This window comes from Dermacentor variabilis, chromosome 10, assembly GCF_050947875.1.
Source record: "Dermacentor variabilis isolate Ectoservices chromosome 10, ASM5094787v1, whole genome shotgun sequence".
Classification (NCBI taxonomy): domain Eukaryota; kingdom Metazoa; phylum Arthropoda; class Arachnida; order Ixodida; family Ixodidae; genus Dermacentor; species Dermacentor variabilis.
Genome location: NC_134577.1, coordinates 19245357 through 19271467, shown reverse-complemented (window position 1 = coordinate 19271467; position 26111 = coordinate 19245357). Strand labels below are relative to the sequence as shown.

At 45.3% G+C, this 26111-nt stretch overlaps 1 protein-coding gene across 1 annotated transcript; it reads right to left on the bottom strand.

Moving 5' to 3' along the window:
* On the bottom strand, positions 1-24272 carry LOC142560061 (vitellogenin-6-like). The gene is made up of 25 exons (XM_075671838.1): positions 24135-24272; positions 22507-22649; positions 20685-20819; positions 20384-20521; positions 18904-19071; positions 18158-18297; positions 16271-16457; positions 15360-15556; positions 14870-15038; positions 13868-14032; positions 13123-13323; positions 12440-12657; positions 11896-12002; positions 9997-10271; positions 9249-9369; positions 8014-8233; positions 7029-7332; positions 6322-6531; positions 5293-5556; positions 4505-4642; positions 3722-3961; positions 2624-2924; positions 2028-2185; positions 1396-1632; positions 1-412 (listed from the first exon to the last, which is right to left on the bottom strand). Exons 1-25 carry the CDS (start codon positions 24175-24177, stop codon positions 248-250), a joined length of 4644 nt encoding a protein of 1547 aa, XP_075527953.1. The 5' UTR covers positions 24178-24272; the 3' UTR covers positions 1-247.
* Between the last annotated feature and the right edge of the window lie 1839 nt (positions 24273-26111).

Genomic DNA, 26111 nt, shown 5'->3' with positions numbered 1-26111 from the left:
TGACTCTTCAAACTTGTTTATTTATACATTCAAAAAAAATATACAGTCCGTTCATGGCAGTGTGCTCTGAAGAATACGTGCGATACTGCGAGCTCCACGAGGCCTGCTGCTGCCCTTGATCATCTTCAGAAATGTTGATGGCCGGAAGGCGTTTTCCTTTGCTTCTTCACCTCTTGAACTGCGGCCGCGCGCAGTGCGTAGGCTCGGGGCTGATGGTTACGCAGTGAATGCGCGAGGAACGGTCCTCTCAGTGGGTGGGCGGGTGGCAGTCGGGACTGGGCACCACGTAGCTCTTGGCAAACTCAAGGGTGCTGTTGTACAGGTGCCCGTCGGGTCCGGACAGCTCGTGGTTCCTGTCAAGGTTGTAGTCCCCGCACAGGCCGCACAGCTTACCGCGGTAGAATGGAGCGGTCTGCAAGAAACGAAGGTCAACTTCACATGTAAGCCACTGCGATTGCTTTCTTAGAGAGAAATAAAAGACCCAGAGTTTCCCACAGAGAGAATGTTTACAGGCATAAACTCCAAATATAACAAAGGAAAGGTAATGTATCTCAGAGTATCTGTAACAAGCACTCGAAGAGCCGTCAGCACATGAATCAGCATATCAGGGAGCACAACAGAGCCATTCAAGCGGCATCTTTTAAAGCTATAGAGCAGGAGCCTAAACAAGAAACGCGGACAAGGGTGTAAACTTCGAGGTAACATCGGTGTCATAACAGCCCTGAAATATTAGTTGCCCAAAAGTACTCTTCAAAAAAATTAGGTTACGAACAGTTTAAAAACAACCACAAATCAGTCCCTTCAAAGATACGGAAAAGAAGTGAGAAAACAGTGCAACATACGTGCGCTGTTCTGCCTTTTCCAGGATGCTTTCTGATATACCATCTGCTGCACTATCTTGTATCCAGACTGCAAACCATATATCTTATTGTCTGCTGCAGAACCTCGAAACAACTCCGCTAAGGACATCCTTGACCTTGCGCGTTGTAGCCCTAAACTGGTGCGGATAACAGGACTGGTGTCTGCAATGAGCGTCTCAAACTCGGTGAGGCAGTGCAAGCGCCAGCCGTGTCACATGGCAGTCGAAAAGCATACGTGGAAGCAGATGCTCGTATTGTGTCTACGGGAATGAGTAATGTCTGGTCTCGCTTAATATTTAGAGGAAAATCAAATGTCCTCTTGAATTTTTTTTTTCATTTAGGCTACGAAGAGTGAAGGATGCTCTAAGTAACAGTTACCTCCACAAAATACAGTTTCTGATTAAGGTGCACACATATTAAGTAAACTTGCTGCTGTATTGCTTAGAGTGTTCAAGGTTTCTCACTCGAAAGCTTCTTCGTTTGCTGCTTCCGTATCTACTTCAAGTAGCGAAATGACATCGAAAAGGGTACTAACCTGCATGAAGAGCAAGTTTCCATTGAAGGTCAGGTAGAGCCCGTAGGACTTGGAAGTCACCTCGAACCACTTCTCTCTAGTCCTGACTTCAAAGAGTTCGACGTCGTGGTCGGTGTGACTGTAGGGACGCTCGGGCACAACGTCGACCTTGTTGCCATCGACGCGTACGATGAGGCCGGAGTCTTCGGTTACGGGTAGTATCTCAAGTTTGGTTGTGTGGATGAACACCTTCAGAGCCTGGAAATTTTCAGGAAGTTACGAAGGCGCATAAGATCGCAGCCGGCAGAATGTGAATGCATTTCTAACATAGCGTTATTCGCTTTGCAGACAGCGAAGCTAGTGTGGCTTTCAGGTTTTTCTACTTTTATTGAACGAGGGCGTCGCAAACGCTGACTTATTTATTTTTATCGTGCTAGTCTGCCTCGCCATTCAGGCAGCACGAGAAGCTGCGCAGTGAACTTTTGTGCGTTCTTTCGTCGCCTGCCTCCTTGATCAAATTTCCATAATTTATCATTCATTTTATAAGCTACTAAAATTGAGTGTATAGGCCCATTGATATTCCTTGCTTGTCTAACTTAAGATTCTATGATATGCATCTTGAGTTTGAGATAATCCTAGAAGTATGAGCTGACCTTGGTGAGTGAAGGGTTGTTCGTGGACCGGGCCAGGACCAGGAACCTCTTGTTGGGAGAGCAGTCACGTGTAACCACTTTGTAGCAATCAGTCTCCGGGAGTTGGACGAGGGAGCCATCAAAGGTGCGCAGGCTGAGTTTCTGAAGGTCACAGTGCCCTGTGGAATGCGAGAATGTTATGAAGCACTACACATTTTCTCTAAGTAAATTTGAAAAAGGAAAACCTAGTTTGCTTGTGTTTTTCTGAACGGGGCCGTACGTCAGAACTTGTCTCGTTTTACTAGTGGTCAGTGTTAAGGATTACATGGCAATTATCGTAGTGAGAGGTGTACGTGTTAGAGCATTTGTTGGAAAGTTATTGTCGAGTGATCATTAGATTTCATTAGGCAATGAGCTTTATAAAAGCTGTACCGAAACGCGATGCTTCATTCTAAAGGTACTCCTCACAATTTTTTCAATATGCCAAATGCACAAAAGTTGTGATGTGCTGAGGGTAAGAAGCTTTTTTCGTAAAAGAAATTGATTACGCGATAGCACTTATGAACCAGTAAGAGCGTTTTTCGAGTGTCAGAGAATCACTCTGGAGGAGTACTCACTGTGCCTGTACTGCTTGGCGTACTCTGCAATGTTGGAGTATCCGAGCGATGAGAAAGCCCTGGGTTCGAGCATGTGGCTGAACGTGGGCACGTTCCAGTGCTTGAAGTGCTGGCCGTCCTCGGTGGTGATGACAATGTCGGTGTGCGGCTTGTCCTTCAGGTCCCACCAAGGAACTTGAGAGACCAGGTGCAGTTTGCCGTTTTCGCCAGTGAAGTGTGAGCGGATGATTCCGAAGAAGCCGCCGTGTTCTGGCCTCAAGGCGTGGTATTTGGTGTGCAGGGGCAAGAGCTTGTTGAGCAGCTGGGGGGAGAAAATGAAAGTAAAAGATGGTTCGAACCTTTTCGCAATCTTGAATCGCTGCAGAGAAGTAACTTGCGTATGTGAGCATCTGCAGGATTCCAGTACCATTTTTTTTATCCGACAAAGATAAATCAACCCATCAAAACGCCGCCCCGCCTCTTTGAGACACTTCGTCGCTGTTCATAGAATTTGTATACCACATTTCTGAACATGCTTTCCCAGATCTTTTGTGCTCAGTAACTTGGTTTTACACACCGCAGTAGCTCAACGAAAGAGCCGTTTGGCTGCAGAGTACTTGGTATCAGATGCAATCCTTGGCCATGCAAGGCACTGTTTGAAGGTGTCCGAATAGAAAAATGCTTATGTACTGAGCTGTAGTTTCCCTCTAAGGAATCTCCGCTAAGGTTTCCCGCTAAGGAATCACCATTTATCTAGATGCATCCAATATGAAGGATCTCATAGCCCTTGCGTTGCTTTGGGAAGTTGAACCGGCATTGTCGGGTTTTTAAGGAATACATACTTGTGTAAAGGGGTAGGTGCTTCAAGGCGTCAACCTACGTCAATGCTGCCGGCCAATTTTCGGCAACAGTCTATCTGTTATCTTTCACCCGTGTTCCAGCGTATCAAATCAAATATTTCTGTGCTGAGTGGCTTCCGTACCTTCCTTCTATTTTTCAACTCCTTCCATGAACCTCATTGTTCAGTTCTATATCGTAAAAAAAAAGTTCACAACGAAGAAGCTGCGGTTGCCTGTGAATTGAGTCAGCAGAGAAGTCACTGCTGACAGTAGCCCTTACCGGCTTGTAGTTTTTCCACTCGACGTCCGCGGTGAGCTTGGCCAGGCGGCTGGAGTGTCGCAGGAACTTCATGCAGTAGTAGTTGAAGGGGATGCCGTGCTCGCGGCCAGCGTTGCACTGGAGGGCCATCCTGTGGAGTCCGTTGTAGCGCAGGTTTCCGGTGATGGGCTTGCCGGCGGCAGCGTTCACCAGCTGCTCTTCATCCTTGTCAGTGTGCGTGTACTGGCCGTGGATGCTGATCTGATTTTTACGAGAAAGAAGACAGCGAGGGCTTTAAGGGAGACACCTTTACCTTTCTGAAAGTACCTTCCGTAAACGTGTACAAACACTACATTTTCAATAGTCGCTCATATCTTTCATTTTGAAATTAGATATTAGTATGAGCCTATTCTGTGCGCCCACTGGTCCCCGATTTTGCATGGCAGTAGTTATTCCTCCCGTATTTGCAAAAAAAAAAATTTAGCGAACGTGGTACTCATCCGTTATGTGCCTCTATCGGAACATCATTAATAAATTATTTATATCGCAATTACTGCTATTACGATATGTGGTTTTCTATAAATTTTCTACTTTTATGCGGACCTTTATGTATTTCATGTGCCACTGTGTTTAACATTTGGGCGCGTGGTTCGGCAGAGTACGTTCAGAAGCAAGTACATTCATCTAATGGCATGGATGGATAGTCTGAGACACAAAGCACGTTAATCAACTGGTTGCGGTCGATTACGTAATAGACAGTCGTTGTTATAGACGTTGTTAACAGAAAAGACAATTTCTTCTCACGCTAGACTGGCCCTCGCAGCTGCTTCCATAGTGGATGTCAAGGTTGGCGTCGATGTGTTTGCCCTGGTAGAAGGTGGCCAGGTTCTTTACTCGTGACCAGTCAGGCTTGGGGAACTTCGCTGAGGCTTCCAGGCAGATCTGCGTAAAGCATTGAAAATCATCAGATTGGCGCCCTTTTTTGTTTTTGCTTTGTCTTGTTTTGCTGTTGGTTGATTTGATTATCCTCCTTAATTACCGGCAACAGGGAGGAAGGCAGCTTATTTGCCATTATATCACGGTTACTTTGCAAGCTTTCCTAAATCTTCGCAGGATGGACCAGCATCCGTACATTGCCTATGTGAATCAAATGCTCACATTTTAGAAAATCGGCAAACAAAACGATAGTAAGTGGTATGTGATCTTTTAGTAAACGGCCTAACAAATTTAGTAATCTGTAGGTAACTTTTCTATCTGTCCTCAGTGCCTGTGAAGCACTGCAGTACAGGTTCGCGCTACAAAGGAAAACGGCTATGAAGTAAATAATTTAGCTGTCAACATCGCATTCTAGGATCGATCATTTTGAACAGTCAAAGCGTGGCATCGTAGCAACCAGCGCTCGAATAACGTGAAGTCGGAAATCTTCATAAAAGCGACAGTTTTCGACACTTATCGCAGTTTTAAAAGGAATCTGTTCCTTTTAAAGCAAACTGCGCGCCAACCAATATATTCTCCAGCACGGCTTACAAGTGGGAAAATTGTTAACTTTAATGTTCGCAGAATTTAGCGGGAAATGCCGTAAAAAAGCTCACCTTCGTTCCTTCTTGGTCATTGCTCCTGAATGGCGTTCGATCGTAGAAGAACTGGAGCTTATGGTTGAATAGATCGTGGTTGAACGAATATCTGAACTCGGTGGCGACTTTGCGCTCCTTGGTGTCACCCTTGAAGTTCACGTCGATGTTCAGCACGTGGGTAGAAGGCACCTCGGTATCATCACCGATCTGGTCGTGAACCTTGAAGTGGCTGTGACGTTCGTCGTCAGGCTCCAAAAACTTGTACGCGATGTCGATGTCCATCTGCGCATCGGAATAGGATCATCTATTAGAAATGTTGGTCACCTTGTTTAATATTGCGCTTTTGTCAACTCTGTTGAACGCAATAACGGTAAAATACTGTTAGGTTCTTCACATGTTATCCTGTGTTATCCACGTCATCCTGTTGCGTGAGAAAAAGTTTAATGAGCCAAGTTGTTTACGTTTGGTATTGTTTATTGTTACTGCAAACTCTCAGTTGAACTAGATTGAACTAAAGTTAAATGCTTTCGGTTTTCGTCTACCGAGACTAAGACTAATGCCATCACGTAAGAAGTGCGTCACTCGAGCTCTCTCTGCTGCGTGTAACACAACGATCTGAAAGGTAAATCATGTGCATCTAAAAAACACGCCAAGATATTTTCACGAAAGATTAAAGGCACACCATACACATATCTATGAAGGGTAGAGGCTTGGGCATGCTGGTAGTTCATGTTAAAATTAGAACACGAGAGACAGGGACAAAGTTGTGACAACTTCAGACAGTTTTCAAAGTCAGCGCTGTGCGTTTTCTTCGTTTGTCCCTGTCTCCCCGTCCCTGTCTCTCGTGTTTTTCTTATTTTAATATATGTACGACTTTCGTAGAACTGTACGCTATTCATAACGAGTCTGCCTGGCAGATTCTACACGTCGAGTAACCGTCATGCTGTTTGGGAATGTTATGCACACTCTTGTTGTAATAGTTTCCTATTCTAAGTGCTCAGTCTGCCTAATATCTATCAATAGGAAAGATGGAAACGGAGAACTTACTTCCTTAGTTGGAGCATCACCGGCAGGCTCGAAGTAGAGCTTGACGTTACGCGGGTGCCAGTGGGGGTTGATGGTGATGTAGTAGAGGCGTTCGCGCAACGTCATCTGGTGGTAGAACTCGTCAAGTCCGCTGTGCAATCCCCGCTTGATGAGGTGGCCCTTGACGTTCATGGCCACGCCGAAGACGTCGCCAAAGTAGCGGCGGTCAAACTGCGAAGGGCGCGAAACGATCACTAATGACGTCTGGGAAATCTTGGCGCAAGAAATCCGATCGCCATTTCATTAAGCAAGTGGCTGCTTACATCATTGCCCGTTAAAACAGTCAGAACCGTAGTTTGCTGTATGTGTCCTTAGCTGTTCGAGGTGTAACCTTTATTCTATTCCTCTTATGTTGTTTGCATTCAGCAATAATGTTTATGCCATTGAAGATTAGCTTCGATACAAGCAACTTTAATACAGCACTTTACTTTGCTCAAGACTTGTATCATTGTGCACCGATAACTTTTTTTTGTACGAAGGACACATGAGACATGTCAAATTCTGAGAATGTACACAGAATATCTCTTAGGGATATCAGACGCATACTTTTCTCAATGAGCTCCGAGCACCTGCAGGTTTGCTAGTGCTTAATGGAAGTGTTATGCTGCATGTTATTTCGCTATATCGAAAACATTCAATTCGTTAGCGAAGTTCCCTATTGCTCTCACTTCAAGAAGTTCATCCTGGCGGTACAGGGGCTTCTGGTTCGCCGTGATCTCAGTGATGGCATTGGCGTGGTCTTGGGTGAGGTCGTAGGGCATGTTGAAGGTGAAGGGGTGGAAGTGGTGGTTGATCGCGTTCCAGGGCAGGTGTAGGGGACGGTTCAGGCTGAGCTTGCCTTCCAGTGGTGCGAGGGTGACCTTGAGGTCAAGCGGCCAGGAGATCACGGTCCTGGCATCGTATCCAGAGCCCAGAGATGACCTGGAGAAGGTCCATGCGAAGCCGAGCATCTGCTGCGTACGGCTCTCGTACCTGTTTGAAAGGTGATGAAAGAACGGTGAAGAAGCTCAGACTATGTGCCATGATTGCATCGTCGTAGAAGTAACACAGAGCTTTCGGGTGTCCGTAAACATATTACCATTTACCGAATGCCGTATGGCCGAATGCCGTATTGCCGGAGATCTGCACGTCAGCTACAACGCTAGTAGCGACATCTTGTGGCAACGGTAATACTGCAGCGACTTATTATTTGAATTCTAATGACTTCGCTGTAAGACATTGATAGCGATGTAATTGTTAACATGGAGTCCTTTCATAGTTTTCCTTCGACTAGGACACTCACTGAAAAGTGATTCAAATATGCTGCAGTTGCATAACGCATAACAAGATACCGTTGCCAGCTTTGTTAATGCGGGCAACGGCCACGGTTACCCAGCATGTTTGTCCCTCTCTAAATTGGCTTCTTTTCTCTATGTGCTGCTTAATGGCCGCATAATAGAGTCAGTTAACAAGCGATCCGTTTTACGAATCCGCAATCTCTTAGTGTTCTGAACGAAGGATTCCTGCGCTTTCGTCTCAAGTTCTCATTGTCACAACTGGTCAAAGCGCTAATTAGTGCTTCATGGCTTATTCAAAAATTGCAAGGCTACCGTTACTGCTCGCTTTGTGTGCCGCCGCTGACGTAGCAAGTTTTGAAAGGCAGGTCCTACTCACAGATAGTGCCTCTTCACGTCCAAGTGGATCTCTGCGTTGTCGCCGTGGGTGACGTCGATCTTCTCGCGGTTCGCGTAGATGAACTCTGCCTGTTTGAAGTCAAAGAAGACTGGCACGCCAAGCTCAGTGGGATTGAGGTACGTCATGTCGTGGCTGAGGTAGAATGTCTTTTTGCGAAGTGCCTTGCCCAAAAGCTTCTCGGCCGTCTTCTCAGGTGCGTCTGCAAACATGAACGATTGAATTAGGTTTACACAACCGCTGTCAGGTGCCATGAAAGAGTTCGCTGGCGTCAAATACTAGGCGCGTAAAATTAACTTTACAGCGTTCTTTGTTGCGTTTTGTTGATACTTTAGAATACATTAACATTTTCATACACAGAACTATCGCAGAAATGGCTACAGCCACCTCATATTTCTTGATGAATGACATTTTGACAGTGACCACAGACTTCGAACACCCTCAGAAGCACTAAGGATCCCTTTCATTATGTTGAGACAAAATAAATTTGGTAAACATGACTGGTTGACGTCTACGTAACGCGAAGCGTTCATTTATTTGTAGAGAATGCTTGTGATTTTTGTAGCTGTTGCATACCGAATGGTTATGTGAAGCTTAGATTATATGGCGTTTTCATTTAAAATCAGTTGCAGTGTTTCTAATGGCAAAATATAAAATTGAAAGCGAGCTAAAACCCAGGGAAACGTACCCTGTGGCCGTAATGCATATGCCCCGTGCACATTCCGAGTGCACATACTCATTCGTCCCAGCGACCCATACCCAGTGCACATACCCATTTGCCAACAGTGGAACATGCCATAAGTCCCTTTGGCACATAATTTTTGTCAGCACTGTCACCGACATAGACCCCCCAAAACGGCGAGGTATCCCACTCGTCCGCCCGCGAAATAGTAGCTTTACTCAGGGAACACTATTTAAAGTAAGAATTGTCAGGTTTATGGACATTTAGACGACACCACATCCCGTCACATCGAAGTCCGCGTAGTTTGTCTCTTTGTACCTGGGATCACTGTTTTGACGAGTACAAGCTGGCTCTCATCAGACAGATGGCAATTTTGCGACAGTCCATTGGCCTATTGTGGTCTTTGAAAGTTGATTTAGGTATGGTTAAAGAAGCGCAGGCGTACATAACTGTTATCCTGATACATTAACATTTCATATAGGACTCACGCGGTTTAGAAATATGCTTAAATGTCAGTAGGTATTTTGAGGCCCACCTTTGGACTTGATGGCGTCAAGGATGCTCTCGTCGAAGTCCCAGGAGTCAACGGCCTTTCCGAACACGGACAGGCTCATGCGTGCGTACACGGGGTCGTATTCGCGGTCGTGAATGTGAAGCTACACACAAAAAAAAAAGAAAAAGAGAAAAGAGAAGCTTTTAGGAGCGGGCAAAATGAAATGTTATGACAGCAATTCGTATTGAATCACATACTATTACAGCCTTCTTCCACGATTCGCATCGCGGGCTGTGCTACGTAAAGCCGTAATAACTTCAAACACAACGTTATACAGCCGGAATACATAGGTTAGTGCTTCCGCAAAAGCAAAGCTAGAAAACTTGTGACAATAATCACGACCAACTTAATACCATGGTTACTGCAGCCAAACTTAATCAGTACCGTCCAGTCGAGTTGTTTCTGAATAGCATTGGCATAGTTTCCATATACACTGCCAATATTTCGAATAACTTGAAAATTACGCGGGCTTGCTTTATATTCACGATCCTGTTATCGATATTTCGGCAACACTATAAAGACATAACGCTCATTTGTTGATACAATAGATCTACAAACATATTGAATAAATATTCAAATTTGCTGACATCAGCTTTTATATTGGAGGACTAAAAACATATTCAATATTTTATTGCCTACTGAAAATCTTCCGTACAGTCATGCATAGCCCTAGCCATACTGCCTACATTTATGTGGTAGGGGTGATGCACAGGGTCTAGGCAAGACTTACGGCGTCCTCGATCTCCTTTCGCTCCTTAGCCGAGGCGTCACGCGGGAAGCGGCGGCGGCCCATGAAGTTCCAAAGGTTCTTGGTCGATCCGGGCTGTGGTCCAACGAGACGGTTGAAAACCTTGTCCAGGCCCCAGCTTTCGAACGAGAAGGCGACCGTGTCGGTGGAATGTCCGGCGACGTAGTCCTTCATGTTGATGTACAGGTTGCGAGGCAAGTAGCTATCGTGAGATTTGATCATCTCCACGAGGGTCAAGCCGCCGTAGTCGTACTTGGCTGCACACAACGAAGAGAAAGATAGCGTTGCAGTGGGAAGAGATCTATCATTTTTCTTGACTCACTAACGACGATGTATTTGAGACCTTCGGATATATTTCACTGCGACTTATCAGCTTCGTTTTGTTTCGTTAACGCGCAGCAGTGACATAATTGGTCAGATTAGTGTGTCGTAATCACGACAAGAGCTTGAGAAGAAAACAATAGATAGACACGTAGGACACCAGTTTCCAGCATCAATCTTGTGTTCCATGTATCGTGCCGCATTTACACTCGCTGTCGTACTTATATCTAGTGTACTTGAGTACTGCGTGGTAGTTCCATGATGTGCCATATTTGACATCCAGCGCCATTTATTAAAATATAGGCTGATGTTAGAAAATAGCGCAATTTCTGTGCTGATGACGTCATCTCCTTCAGTCTAAGCCAATATACCAAAAATGCATACGAACAAGCAAAACAATGGAAGCGCAGATGAATGATTCCAGGCATATGTCATGCTGCAGAGCATAGCTTTTAGTCCAGTGAAGGTTTTAAAGATTCTATTGAAAAAGCACCATGCAAGAAAATTGTGTTGAATAGCTGATGTCAAAGGCTCAAGGAAGACTCATGACGGAAGGTGATGCCAACCCTTTGATCTTCATTTGTTCTAGCGCAATTTCCGCTACCAATAAAACTTTTTCGGGAATTTATCCTTAGTTTGTTATTTGTGAAAATATTTTAGACGCCCTGCTGACAAAAAGATTAACTCGCCATCCCGTCCCTGCGTAAGTGGATGTCCAGCAACGCTCTTGAAAACCATCACGCGTGCTGAGGGGGGTATACTATGCTTTATTGCTTTGGAGTAATCGTAGTAGCAGTGGTAATTAGAGTAATGAGAATGTTGAGATCACGCCGCCATCCATAGTGCTGCTGCGACAGCATTGAAATCAGTTCATAAGCTTGCTTTTTTAGATACAAAAGGCTAGGGAAGTGACTCGCCACTTCGCAAGTTGCCGTCGGCGTGGAAGCTTCTGAAACAAAAATGTTTACCGGAAAACGTATACGAAGAGCGCTAAATGCTTGGCTTTGTTAGGAGGAGTGCCTTATTATCACTTATGTGCTCGGATAATTCTTTCTTGCTTGTTCTTTATTGTAACGTATGCTGTTTTGTATGTTGTATGCATGATTCCAAAAATTCTATGCACTGTTCACTTCATTTTCCTGAATGGTTAAAGCCTTTTCGTTATGGTGGTACGAACCCCTTCTCCTGACCCTGCACCGTAGCCGGCATCGGCCCACATTTAAATTCCGACCAACCAGAGGCTAACAGCTTCGCTGTAGAAAAGAAAGATGTCACCACATTGCTTTTATGCATATTACAGTAAATAAATCATGTAAGGTCAAATCTGTGCCTCATTTCTCTCAAAGAAACAACCTTAGGTCAAGCGTATGAAAAGCCAGCAAGCATTTTTGAATGTTGGCATCTGCGCTGCCAAAACCACCGCGTATCTCCACAAGCCTTTAATCGGTGGTCCGGAACTTTGCTTGAACCCAGCGAGTCGGTGCAAAGTTTATGGCGTACTGGAAAGTTTGTTTGACCATTGCAATGCATTTCCTTTCGTGCTCAGAAAATCGTACTCACGGTTGTAGCCAGAAGAGATGAGAAGGTGGGATGAGGCTCGGTCAATAGGCTTCCTGAACCTCGGGTTGGTCTCCCACAGTGGCAGAACGTAGCGGAGGTGCTGAGCGCTGCGCGATAAAGGGGCACAGTATTCACCTAAAACTTTCGCGTGTTGTTGTTTTGTGTAAATTTGCATCATATACGTAAGCGTAAAAGTGGTCTCAGTTAAAACTTAATTTTCTCAAATGTCAGATCGCAACAAAACACTCTGATTTATAGCTTGTCAGAATATTGTGCGAGATAATAGGTCGTAGCTCAGTTCGGGCATGTGCACGATATCCCTAGCGCTGCGTGCGAAGGCACACGACTAACTGACGCAAAATGAAGAACTACAGCTGAAATAATCAGGACATGCTGCAGAGAGAGAGAGAGAGAGAAATAGAAATCTGCACCAATAAGCATATTTATTTCATCTATTCACTAAATTGTTTCAGCTAGGCTCGTCTTCTGCGAAACGATGGCGAACAGATGGTGACGCCGTTTGCTCTTCCGCAAATATACTCACATTTCCTTGTGGCATGGGTACTTGGAGTTGGCCAGGGCGCGGAAAGCGCTGATGACGAAAGCGACGACCTGGTCGCTGGGGTCAGAAAGGACTTCGAGGCCGATGTGGCGCAGAACGTAGAGATCCGGGTTGGTCACCACGACGACGAGGAGAGCGGCGATACGGACCTCGCTAGGTTCACTCGTGTTGTGGAACACGGGCAGTGCGATGGAACGAGCCTGTAAGCGACATGCAGACATGGCCATTGGAATATGTCCAAAGGCTCAGATTGTTCGAGGAAGTAAAAGATCGATGCTATTATAACAGACTAAAGTCAGAACAAATCCAAGCACTTCAAGCAAATCCGAGATAGGCTTGCGAAGAAACGAACACTTGAAAAGATGGTACTGAAAGCCATTGAGCACCAAGTACTTCATGTAAATGTCGTGGCGACCGTGCGGTCAGTTTTTTAAGTGGGCTTCTTCCGTAAAATTTTTGCCAGTTCTGATCACAAAACTAGAACAGGATCATGCTGCAAAGTTTACTCGTTTGCTCAATCTTTTGAATAAAGTGGGCGCAAGAAGAGTAAAAACCTAACATTGATGAGACGTACTTTTTACAGCTACATTTATGCCTTGCTGCAATTCTATGTAGCTGCATGAATGTTACAGAAAGGCTAAATTTATTACGACAGGGCAGCTTACCAGCTCAGGGTGGTGCTTGGCGGCCTGCTTCAGGGCCCACAAGGCGGCCATTCTCTTGTGCTCATTCGCGTGCCACTTGGGGTAGATGAAGCGTTCCAGGTAGTGCAAGGCCTTGTGGGTTCCCAGGTTACCGGCCGAGCGAATGAAGACCGTGCTTTCGTACTCGGGCTCGTGCTCGACGTCCTTCGGTGTGACCGAGTACTGCCGGAAGAGCAAGGTGAAGCGAGTAAGAAAAATTGTTCCTGCCTTTCTAAGACTTTCACGCTTATTACTTGCCACATTAGGCAGGTATGGCGCTGTGGCATCGTGCTTCATTGCGAAACAAATCAAGAGAAGTGCCTCGTGTATTGACGTTTAATAATTAGAGCACGGTCATGACCGGCTCCTTCATACGAACATTCGGTTGACTCTGCTACTGTCACTTAGAATTGAGCGCAGGCAAGAAGGTAACAAAGCTATATATATATATAATATAGAATATTGTAAATATAGTTGGGAGTGTTTGAACATCGGAAATCTAGGGGAAACATTGTCAGCGAAGCATAAACATTTCTGCAACAATTTTGTGTAAAAATAAGAAAGACCTGTCAAAACGAACAAAACTAGATATTTTACACGTGATTTGGCTTCTTTCAAGCCGACAAATGACTATTTTGTTCACAGTCAAAGCCGCGCATAAATTGCTGAATGCCGAACGAGATGGTAGATTACGTTCGAATTGTGAGTTTTTCGATGAGACACTCACGTTGAAGAAGTGTGAGACGATCTCGGGGCTGCAGGTTCCCTTGTCCTCCTCGTGGGTGTCGTGAGCGTATTTGCATCCCTTACCGCCGGCGATAGCGCTGGCGGCCAGTTTGCACGAGGTCCAGATCTCACGGTGGCTCTTGACGGCATCAGACTTGCAAGAGTCCTGCGTGACGCCAGAATCGGCAATTGTATTAATGAGAGAGGGGTTTCACCATGCGATAGCTCTATCACCGTCCCACCACTGGTATTCCATCGAACGTAGCGTCTTTTCAGGTTACTTAAGAGTAAGGCGAAGTGCTTTTGATCACTACTTTTATTGTTTTAGCCTCTTGTAACCTCTCCTTAACTAGTACGTGCGAGGATTGCGAAATTTTAGGATTGAAGCTTAAAGGTTCCTACTCAGACTGGGACCACAGCATGTTCACTGAGACATCGTGGGAAAATCAAATAAAGGGATGGTGCCTCCTTACAGTGTAAATTAGGCGACTGTTGCGAGCACTCCCCACTTTTCAATTATAATTGTCGTACTTAACATCATTGTTGTGAAAGCATCAGATGTGATTCTAGTCACGCAAGAGATATGTTACTGGGGCTTCGGTACAGCCACATTTCTCAAAATCCGAAGATGTGCCAGTGCCGAACTTTCACAGTAACAAATGGGAAGCGAAGGATATTGAGGCTGCGATAGTAGTCAAGATGTGCTTGGGAACGTAAAGATCAGTTACTCTGTTGCAGCAATGTCCACCCTTGAAGCGTGTCAACCTACAAAGCGCTATCTCCCGGTTACTACACCTTTAGTGAAACACATAATGACCTGGAAATGTTTATTTCTGTTTCTGCTACCATCTTATCTTTACTATGGCCGACAAGTAAGTTACAACGAGCTAATCAACCACGCCACATAAGTTGTGCAAAACGGATTGTACAAGTTGAAACACACTCAAATAATTTACGCTCACTTGTGCTTACGAGTGCTTCGTTATTCAGCAATCACACTTACGGAGATTTCGCGGAGCAGGGCAGGGCTGACTTCCTTCAAGTTCAGGTGAAGCTTGTTGTAGAAGCGGTCAGCATCATCGACGCTCAGTTCGTTGTGCTTGATCAGGTTGAGACCGTAGGTGACGTGTGGGTTCAAGCCGGCCGCCGCGAGGAGGTCCAGGAAGACGTGTCTGTGAAAGATGCACCGAGCCAATGCCCCTCAGAATGCGTTAATTTTGGCCGTCGACGATCAACCAAAACAAACTCTTTCCGATATAATTGGTCTGGCCGAATTTTCACAGCCTCATTATTTTATTGCCAATAGTCTTGATTAATTAGACCTCCTTACGCCCTTAAATTCGCACATGAATCTAAGTAGGCGAACGTTTTTGTGATTCGTCCCCATCTAAATCCTCAGCTGCCTGGAGAACACTTGACCTCGTTCATAGCTGTGCAATGTCACAGCCATTGATCCACAACAGGTCATTAATTTTCGCTGTTGAACGTCTTACCGGAGGCTGTCCTTGATGTCCTCTGGTGCCGTGAGCACGTGGTTCTGGTAGACATCGTTGATATCATCGTAGCTGAACGTCAGGAAGTTGTGGAAGAGCATCAGGAAGAGCAGGCTTCCGCTCTCCTTGTTGTCGATCTCCTTGATGTCCTCATCACCGTACTCGATGTGCGCCAGCTTCTTCAGGCCTTCCACGAACTGAGGGAGGTGAGAAATGATTGGAATGGACCTCAATTGGTGAACAATGAAAATCTTAAATGAAGTAAACCATTGAATGACCTGAGAGATGGAAGGCAGTTCAAGAATACAATGTCTGAGTCTGTTGCGACCGCTTCGAAAAGAGGCATGCTTTTTTTAATTAATGCGGTTGAGCAATTTTAGATGATATCGAAAGCATCGCTTCCACTGAGAATACTGCTTCTGCAAACGGGGCAACTTTCGTTTATAAGGAAGAGAATTGGTGCCTCTACTGTGAAACCTTTTATGGAAAGTTGATTTATCTTTAGTTCCAATATTAAAGAAAGTATGGTTCGCAAATTTTGATGTTTTTCTTCAAGGAACCTGACTCATGCTATCTGTTCACATCCATGTGTCTACCCATTAGTGCGAGTTTTGGGCTATGGGGCAGAATTCGAATTCTATGCTAGCGTTTTTGTTTAGGAAATCGCAGCCTTTAGGATCGTCAACGTCGCGTATGAAACTTTCAATTCCACCATTCTTCATTGAGGATTTGTAGCGCGGAAAAAAATTCTGGGGGCCTCCAATTACAATTGTCTCGTCAACAATGGCAACTATTGACATAAGTTGAACGCGGGGATGCTTTTGAAACAGAAGCCTTTCACTCAATCACAGCTTAACAGTGTCATATGCACTTCAAGTTAACGCATAATGAGTTACTGTGGGCGTGCTTACGTTCTCCTTGTTGGGGAGGAGGCCGAAGTGGGTCACAAGGCGGTTCGGGCGCTTGAGCTCCTCCGGGTTCTCCAATTCGTGGGTCTCGGGGAATTCCTGGGCGAGCGAATGCTCCTTCTCGCCGGCCTCAACCAGAGTGGTGTCGGTCGTCGCGGCGTCGTGTTCCTCTTCCAGGTCAAGAGTGCGGCTGCGGGGGAGAAAGGCACGAAGTGAAAATATGATGTCAGTTTTTTATTGCGATTGCAATTATATTGAAACTCTAGGCGCATTTTTGCCGTCGCAGTGAGGTTCCGTATGAGTCCAAGGGCGATAGCACATGCGATATAAAGCGCGTGAGGGGGCGTCGACAATAGCAACTCAATCTCAGGCGCGTATGAGAGGAAGGCGGGGAGAAATCTCGCCGTCTTCCCTCGCGCGCAATGCTCCGGGAGGGGAAGGAGGGGAAGAGGGGTGCGCGTTCTACTCCGGCGGCTGCTGCGGCGGTGCGCGGCCACGGCAGACGTTCTATCTTAAAAGCAATCTCCGAGGGGCAAAGAGTCCACCATGGGCCGGCTTTGTTCACATTGATGCGATGCAGCACGCCGGTTGATTCGCTCGCTGCTGCGGCCACGCTCACTCCAGCTTTCTGACAGAGAGTTTCCCCGGTCATCGAGTCAGATGTGCTCATGTGTGCATGTGCGCGCCGGACACAAAGCTTGTCAGTTTAGTTTATAAGAGAATGTTTAGAAGTTTATGCGGCCGATAATATTACTATTCTTAAATTGTATAGCTGTCTGCTAATTTGCTCTTTCAAGCCATACTTCGCATTGTCGGCGAAACTACAATTTCTTTAACGCCACCAATATTAGCGTTATGCGCTTGCTTATAGGCGCACCAAAGACTCAGACTTGGGCGCAAGTCTATAATAGCTGCCATTACATCTTATATTTTGACACAACGCCATCAACTCATATAGGGCATATGTTTTTATTGATGTTTCGACCGGAGGACCGGTCTTCGTCGGAGTACGTACGTTATGGCATATGTCTTTACTCACGTACCGGCCGGAGGACCGGCTTTTTTCGGAGTGGCACTTCGACGAAAGCCGGTCCTCCGGCCGGTATGTCAGTAAAGACATGTGCCATGACGTTTGTCTTTCTTTTCTTTTTTGCATGTTACACCTTCGGGTCTGACGCAACCCTTCGTCTTGTATGCATATACATATAGCGGTAGCAACACGCGAATTATTGCCTCGTTTCAATTATTCGTTTCTACGTTGTCTCTCAGGGCTATGTTGTTTCTTCCACAACTTGAACACAACAAAAGGCACTCAAGCCGTATTAGGAGACAACGGAGACAACTGCAAACAATAGACAATATCTCGAGAAAAAGTTAGCGAGCATTGGTGAAGCTGTGTTTCTTTCATCCGTTTATGCAGTATGGTATGGTATGAAAAACTTTATTCAGATCCTTCAGGCCAAGCTAGATTCCTGCCTGTATATTTTAAAGATAGTTCTTGCGGTTCATCAGAATCTGTGGGAAAATTATGCCTTGATCACCTTGGCCAACATGAAACAACACTGAACTCCATAAATATATATGTCATTAAATTGTTATGGTGACGAAGTTGTGGCCAACGTCTAGCGATTCTTAACGAGCCTTCTAAAGAAGCCACAAAGAGCCCATTAGGCGCGTCTGCGCTTAACTTTAATCTTAAGTTTCAACTTTACATATGAATATTAACGAGAAGACGATCGAGTCAAAAGGAATTCGCGGGTGCCCGTGTGACAGGGCTACTAGTTAATGTACTCCTAGACTTCAAATTTGAGCTAACAATTCACAATGCATGCATTTGCGGCTCCATGTCCTTCAGCGTGAAAAATAGGAAAAATTGCACGGAATGCTCACTTGAGCAGGACGTGGAACTGCTTCCCTTCGCCGTGAGGCTTGAACAGCTGGGCCGACTCGCCCCACGCATGACCGATGACGTAGTGCTGGGCGGTTCCCTTGAGCTCATAGTACACCTCGGAGGTGGCGGTGTGGGGGTACTGAAGAGAGGAAACGAAGCATGACATCGATTAAGCAAGATTGATCCCACGTCTTTTTCACGAAGCGCGGCTCTCGGGCTAAAATCAAGGGAACAGTGTTATAACGTGTCAATCCCGCTTCAAGGGACAGTCAAGTGGAATGAATGCCTTATGGCAGTGACCTCAGTTGAGGTATCGCGTGGCCTAAGGAGCACCAACATTGTCCATAGCGTACGCAAAATATTATCGTTGATGGTTTCCTTTTTACTGCAGTATGGAGCTCGGCGCGATCTTTGCAGAATTTATCTGCTTAATTACCAAACCAAATACCTAGGAGAACTGCACATCTTTGATGATGAATGCAGTTTGCAGTAGTACGTTTCACAAGTCCGGAAATGTGAGGAAAACTCGTTTCTGTTAGGCTGGGTTAGGTTTAGATCTTACTTAGTCAGCAAATTGGCTTAGGGAAAAGTGATAATTCGCTGTAATATAATTACTTCATCAAAGCCTAAATCCTAATAAGCGAATTACAAACCGAATCATACGGTAAAGCTTTACCGCGGAATCAGACATGCATTTCGGTAAAGCCTTGGTACTGCTGGACTCCGAAGGTAGGAAAACACTCACCGTTGCCAGAGCTTCGCATTTAACGCACTGGTATTCCTTTTGGTGTCCGTAGAAGCTGTAATGCTCGTGGTCGCACTTGTCGAGGTTCTTGACCTTGGTCACCTCAATGTAATCGTGCTCCTCTTCGTGCACGATGTACATGGTGTCGCAGGGACCGTGAAGACCGTCCTGGGGTGAAGAAAGTGCAGGGATACTTAGTTCAACATTGAGGATGCGACTATGTAAACTGTCGCCATGGCTTACTTCTACTTCTTATTTTGAGAAATTGCGCTTCTACAGTAATGTTCCCCCTGGTTTGTTTTTATGGGTGCTATTGAACTAGGTCATTTTGTTTTCTCTGATTAGTGCCACTTGTGGAATCCATCGTTATTGGCGCAAACACACACACACACAAAAACGAAGTTCAAGAAAGGGCAGCTGCTTTGACGGTGTAACATGTGCATGAAACTTTTTGCAGTCAGATTCTTCTCGTGCGCCCGGCAACATCTAGCAGCTGCGAAGCTATGTTCGAGGAGTGATAGACTGTGCAGTCACGCCGACATGGGATCGTAATTTAAGCGTTCGATGTGGTCTTTAATGCTTCGCATATTCAAGCGCCATGAATTGTACCATGAAGTAGCACTTGCGTCGGCGCATATTTTGCTGCGAATGGTACTTTGTTCATCAAAAGGAAGAAGGAAGCGTTCAACGTCACAGCGACAATAACTGGTGGTCTTAGCTGGCCGCTTGTTTAACTTTTTCACGTTCTGCTTAACGGGTCACCTTGTGAAAATGTTTGTTTCAAAAAGATGACACTCCCATCTGTAGTCAGACTTCGCCCGAACAACCAAGAAGCAGGTCTAGCGGCTCAGTTCTATGGGACGGAGGCTTTGTAAGGAGCAAACACCGACAGCCTTGAAACGAAGTGCAATGTAGGCTAACATATTCAAAAGCATCCTCGAGCCATTGTAATCTTCTATTGCACGCTTACCGGCACTAGGTATCTACCGCGTGTTCATCCGTGCTAGTGGTGTTGAGATTAATACGTACGCGTATTTGTTAGATGACAATTCATACTTTTTCTTCCGATTCTTCATTCTGAAGCCACCCTGAACTTACGCTCTCACCTTTGCTATCTCAATGATTTCATACTACGAATTAGCGACCTTCTCTTGCGCAATGTCAAAGTGTAGCTCCATTAACGTTATCAGCAATTTTGTGTTTCATTTCGTTAGTGGTCAACTTCACTGCACCACGAAACATCGGTTCCTTTTCTTCGGGCCAACTTTTTTCAAAAAGTGCACACGCCACTTTCGCTGAATTTGCCCGTGTACGAAAATATAGAATTTAATAACGCAAAAGATGGCGGGTCAGATACATGAGATGGGTTGGCCACCCTGTTGAATCCTTCCCGCGTCCTAAGGACCAACAGCGTCCTGGACGCTGTTAACCATAAAAATGCTTTCATAACTTCTATTACATGTTACATGTCCTGGCTCACCTCCTTGACGTGGTACCCCTTGTCGTCGTGGTGCTCATGGCGACCCTTGACAAGGTCGAGTTGGAAAAGGGATAAAACTCCCTTCTTCAGGTTCCTCACCCACAGCTGCTCGTTCTTGCCGATGGAGAACTCTTCGAGCTGGAATAGAATAAATGAAACACGTGAATATCGTAAGCACCAAACAATTAATCTTAATTCACGTTGATTTTTTACAGAATGACTCTGTTTGGGTACGAACAACGTGAAAAGGCCAAGGCAATGAGTCACTTTCATGCAAGGCAATGTTTATGCATTGTCGTACCTTTCCTTCGTCGAACTTTCCGGCGAATGGGTGCTCTAGATCACCAGCGGCGTTCGGGTTTGCCGCGTAGTTGAACTCATGGTGAGCAACGTCGATCTGCTCGGAGTTGAAGGAGTCCGCTTCGAAGTTCACGATCTGAAACGACCAGAGCGCGTGAATTGAATTAGTTGTCGCTTTGTGAATTGTGGTAAAATATGCTATGCCCTTGAAATATAGCAGAGCATCTAGGCTTAGCAGAGCAGTAGGCTTAAATAAAGATTCTGTGTTCTTACGCGCGAAAACTACGATCTGTGCATGAAGGACATCTATAGTGAACGACTCAGGATCAGTTTTTACCACCCAGCGATTTTTTTAAAGGGGAGCTGTAAGAATTTTCTCACTAACCATGGAATGGGCTCACTTATTAAAGACGGCTTTTCATGAATCTCACTCGGAAAGTATTTTTCCTATAATTCAACTATAAGCCGAGTTATCCCACCGATACCAGCCTTTCTCGGTCTTTTCGTCTCAGCTAATGCGCTAGACGCTACACAGCGGAGAAGCGAAGAGGGCAAAGCCCTAGCCAGAAGTTGAGTATCGCGGCGGCGAAAGGTCTCATCGCGGCTCCTTGCGGCGGCCGCGGTAGGCCACGCCATGCAGCACGCTGCTTCCATCACGGACGCCACACTCCGTTGACGTAGCTACGCGCGGCGCCAAGTCCAAACTATTTTCTTTCTTTTTGAAAAGCAGACATGCATACTTTCTTTTTCATTTATGCTACTCAATACCAGCAATTATGCATTATTTATAATGTTCTCCTGGTCATGAAATCAGCCCTTAGCTTTGGTGGGTCCAGCTGCTTTCGATGATGTCTCATGACAGCATTGCGGAAGCGAGAGCAAGCGATTTCTCTCCTATTTTAGCGCGAACATGTAACTTGCCTGCTGCAGGCGTTACAGTAAAATTTGGCACGCTACCTTGGCTGGGAATCGCACCCGCGCCGTCGGGTTTGGCAGCTCAACGCCAAATTCACAATCCACCACGGCAGGTGCTTATTTAGATAGTCGCTGGTTTAAAGGGACTACGCGTTCATTCCCCGCAAGAAGCCATCGTTCGAGTTACAGGACGGTCTTTTAAATGTTCTCGTCTTATGTTACCATTGGTTGAACCAAATGTTCAAGGGCCTCGCAATGCCGCAACTCTGCCTCCGTGCCGTTCACCAGGGAATTTCGGAACGTCGAGCAGACCGAGGGGCGCTTGGCTCGAACACTGCTGTTTTCGGTTCCACTCGAGCTAAATGATTTTGGCTGCAGACACTTTAAAAGTTTGTGAACTTCTTGTTTTCGTTGCTCTTGGGCTCCAACTCAAGTAACCTTTCCGTGAATGAAGTACTGGTATTTGGCATATTATTATTATTATTATTATTATTATTATTATTATTATTATTATTATTATTATTATTATTATTATTATTATTATTATTATTATTATTATTCCTGTCATTTCCTGCACTATACTAAGCGAATACTGTGAAATAATATTCAGTCTGATCAACTGATATATCTTAATGGCGAGATAGTGCTAGCACGTTCTCTTACTACGCTATACTCTGATAAATGTTTAGTTCTCAAGCATGAAGAAAACTCGACCTTCGCTTTCTCTCTTTCGTTTGTTGCACATGGAACGCCATGGCTCACTTAAAGCTTGTTTCTTTCAAGTGCCTGCTTTTACTTCCCCTCCCGTTTCGTAATTCAACGACCCTATTCTATTCGCAATTCGTGTTTTTTTTTCCATACGGCCACCATGCATGCATATGCCACGTTAATTCCATGAAGTGTATTACCTTGAAGTGAGTTCCATCAGGCTTCGGCTGCACAATAAGCTTGGTTCGGAAGGCGATTCCTGATGCCTGCAGAGGCTGCTCGGGATTGGCCACGTGCAGTGTTCCTTTGTACTTATATACATACTCCTTGCCGACCTCGAAGCCTGGCAAAGAACAAAAGGATATGCGTCAAATATCTTTTTTTTTTCTTTCCTAAAGCAAAAGTTGTTTAGAGGTGAAGAAGGGAACGAGCAATCTGCCTCTTTTTTTTTCGAAAAGCAATTACTTTGTGCAGTTGAAGGTATCGAGCGCGATGTCGCTTTTATATATTCGAGATGCAGCGTTCGTATGAATACTAGAAGGTGCATGTATGAGAGAATCAGATTTTGGCGTTTTAGACTGAGGTAATGGCTTCAATTAGAGTTCATATAGTCACACCACAATGAGAAAGAAACAAAAGTAGTAGTGGCTAAGTGCCTTGGAAGGATTTGTATTCGTTTGCTTATGCGTATGAAAGGTTAGATGCGACAGCACCCTGCCGCTGTGGGTCAGCATGAGTTTTATCGAGCACTGCTGCCACCATGGAGTTGCAGCTCAGATTTTGAACCTGAAACGACGCTTGCGTGCCTTTCTGAAAGCTATGAATTTGAAGTGGGAGCTTAATCGGAACCAAATGCTGTGAATTTGGTTTGTAGATTAGGCCGGAATGTGGGGGGCACGAACAATCTAAGCAACAAAAAGAAAAAACCCAAGCCGAAACTCCAAATTGACATTTGCGTCGTGTCCAGTTTCCTGTTAGCCGTCATATATCCTCTGCGTGATTATGGGCAGTAGGCTCCTTTGTGAGGCGTCACAGTGCTCAAAGCATCAAACAAATTAAAATTTTCTTGCTGAGTAGTTGCAGTTCTCAATGCTGGACTGCCTCATTCACTCGGGTGTATATGCAGATATGTACATGCCCGCTTTGCATTACTTAATTTGAGAATGCTATGATACAATTTGATAAAGTGTCACTATAATTTCAAGGTTACAATAGATTTCGGCGCGCTCAAGACGCCATATAAAATTTGTCAAATGGTTTGTGCTATAAATTATTTCTATGGCACTTGATATGCAGCACATAGTCTAGCGCATCGATGAATTAGAGAATCCCAAGGAGTTTCTTGGTGGTTCTTTACATTCACCCGTCCTCAGTGACCACCTCTGACTGATTGAGAGACACTGGAATATTTGTATACGTGCATGAGGTATTTACGTTAACCTGCCATTCAACCTTACTATTTTTTCCTACTTAATATTCAAGACAGTGAAAGCTACAATGGTATCCAGAGGAGTAGCTCACTGCAGCCCATACTTTCCCATTAGAAAGGTGCCTTCCATGTAGGCGAGCACCTGCATTTCTTTAAATGTCACCACTAATATAAACCATAAGACTTCATTCCCCATTAACTTCGAATATCTTCGCAGGAATGGCTAGACACCAAGCACATGACTGTAACGTGCCCCGTGTAAGAATACTGAAAAAGCTTAAAGTCGTGCACACTTGGACCGACCGACGCCGCCCCCTTTGCCCTGTGCGCTTGAACCACAGATAGTCTCTTGTAGACACACTCGAGAGTTACATGCAAGGAAGGCAGATGTCCACTTACCGGAGGCGGCCGCGACGAGCAACGATAGCCACAGAACTCTCATGGCGGTCCTTCAAGAACTCGCTTCCATTCCAAGCGGAGCTCTAACTCGTGAAGCCTCGGGGTCGCCTTTAAGTACCACGGCTCGCCCGGTACTAAGGCGCTGCCATGCAATGGAGAGAGGAGGTTCGGCGAGTGCAAGCAGACGAGCATTGCGTTTCACTGCGATTCAGACGATAGGGGCCTCAGGCGGGTCACGTGACGCCGAGGCGGGAGAAAGGGGAGAGTAGCCTTTTGCGGTGCGCCGATTCCTAGAAAGCCCTATGGAGGCGGCCGAGTGGAACTTTTCTTTCGAGCAGTGCCTCGCGCTTGGACTGTTGGTCGTGGCTCCGGTTACACGATTGTGAAGTCGGCTCAGGTCTTCTTGAGTATCCACAGCAAGCGCTTGTGTGCACTGATATCGGGAGCGAGGGGGCAACTAGGAAGCTGCCCTTGCAGACCGTCGTGTGACGTCTCGGTGATGGACAGTTCACTCGATTTTGCAATTGCAGCTGCGGCTGCTGCTTCTGCTGACGCCTGTTTTGGCGGGCCCCGAGCAAGCCTCTGCGATAGCGCTCCACATACGATAAATGTTGCTTGTTCGGGAGGCATATGCATGGGGACCTGGCAACAGGGTGCATCTAACAAAACAACGGTTTCGCAAATCGTCACTCGCAAGATTGAGCGTCGGCGCTGCAGCTAACGTAGGAGGTTTCGCGTCTTGCGTTCCATATTTCGGGCGAGAATCTTCTCTGCTTTTTGTTAACGGCCATGCACTGGTCGTAGCTTTACTATGATTTGTGCACATAATACAATCATATTCACTTGTCATGCAAGTTTCTGATGACTGGACAGCAACCACGCACTCATATTCAGTTATCGCGTAGATCTTTGCTTCAGCCAACCTGTGATAAAACGTTCTATCATGTAGAGTACGATCTGTCGTCAATGACAAGGCTGGTTTGCTTATGCCACTTGCACCACAATTTGAAGCCTGTTGTTTACTGTAGAGATTTTGTTGCAACAAAAACGCTTATTTATCTATTACATTCCTGGTGATATGGGAACAAAGGTATGGTTTTTCAGCAGATCTGCGGCCGATCAATGTTTTGCACATATAAAGCAGCGTTATCAGGCCTGGACATATTAAAGCAGTGTTTCCGTAAATGTTACAGGAGCGAAGCCGTGCCTGCTCCGAAAATTAAAACACACGACTAGTACATTTCTAGGACGCGTACTAGAGGAATACTTCCGAGTATTTTTCCGCGGCTGACGCCGGTGAGATTGAATGGTCTGCCGGCATTCTTTTTTCATTCTGAACTCACCATTTCCGTCATTACCTCACATTATCCGTCACTCACACTATCAAGCACAATGCACATTGCATTTACTACAGCTTTTTAATATCGATTGAAATGACAAATTTCTTGCAAAAGCCACCTAGAAGAAGAAGCAAGGATTATATTTATGGGAAAGACGTTTCATACAAATATAATCCCGTTAGAAGCTCTGAGAGAGAAACGCCTTGACCACCTGGAAGTTTCACAAAGCTTTATACGTGAAACCTGGAGTTTGAAACACAGACAGGTACACAACCGTGACGTTGTGCAACTGTTTAACATTTGTCTTCCAGCAATCACTTTCTCTGTAATTTTGAGCATGTAACTTCAAATCCGAACAATATAATTCCAATTGTCCGGTAATACCTTATATTGCATTTGGCGTGCCTCATAATCAAATAGTAGTTTTGGTGCGTAGAACCCCAGAATTCATTCACATTGCATTTAGTGATAATATGGAGAACTCGAGCGCTCGACTTTTGTTTAATAACAATTGCATGAAGGCAAAAGATTACGAAATCAAGAGAAGTGCAAGGTAAATTAGTTAGTTTTTACTTAAACTTCGGAAACAAAAAAAAATACATCAAAACGGCTCTTGCCATCGGAGAAAGCCGAATCC

Coding starts and splice junctions, on each gene's coding strand:
- LOC142560061 (XM_075671838.1), bottom strand. CDS start 24,177: ATGAGAGTTCTGTGGCTATCGTTGCTCGTCGCGGCCGCCTCCG. Junction 20,820..22,506: donor CTGATGGAACTCACTTCAAG/GTAATACACTTC, acceptor TGGTCGTTTCAG/ATCGTGAACTTCGAAGCGGA. Junction 18,298..18,903: donor AATGCGAAGCTCTGGCAACG/GTGAGTGTTTTC, acceptor TCCTCTCTTCAG/TACCCCCACACCGCCACCTC.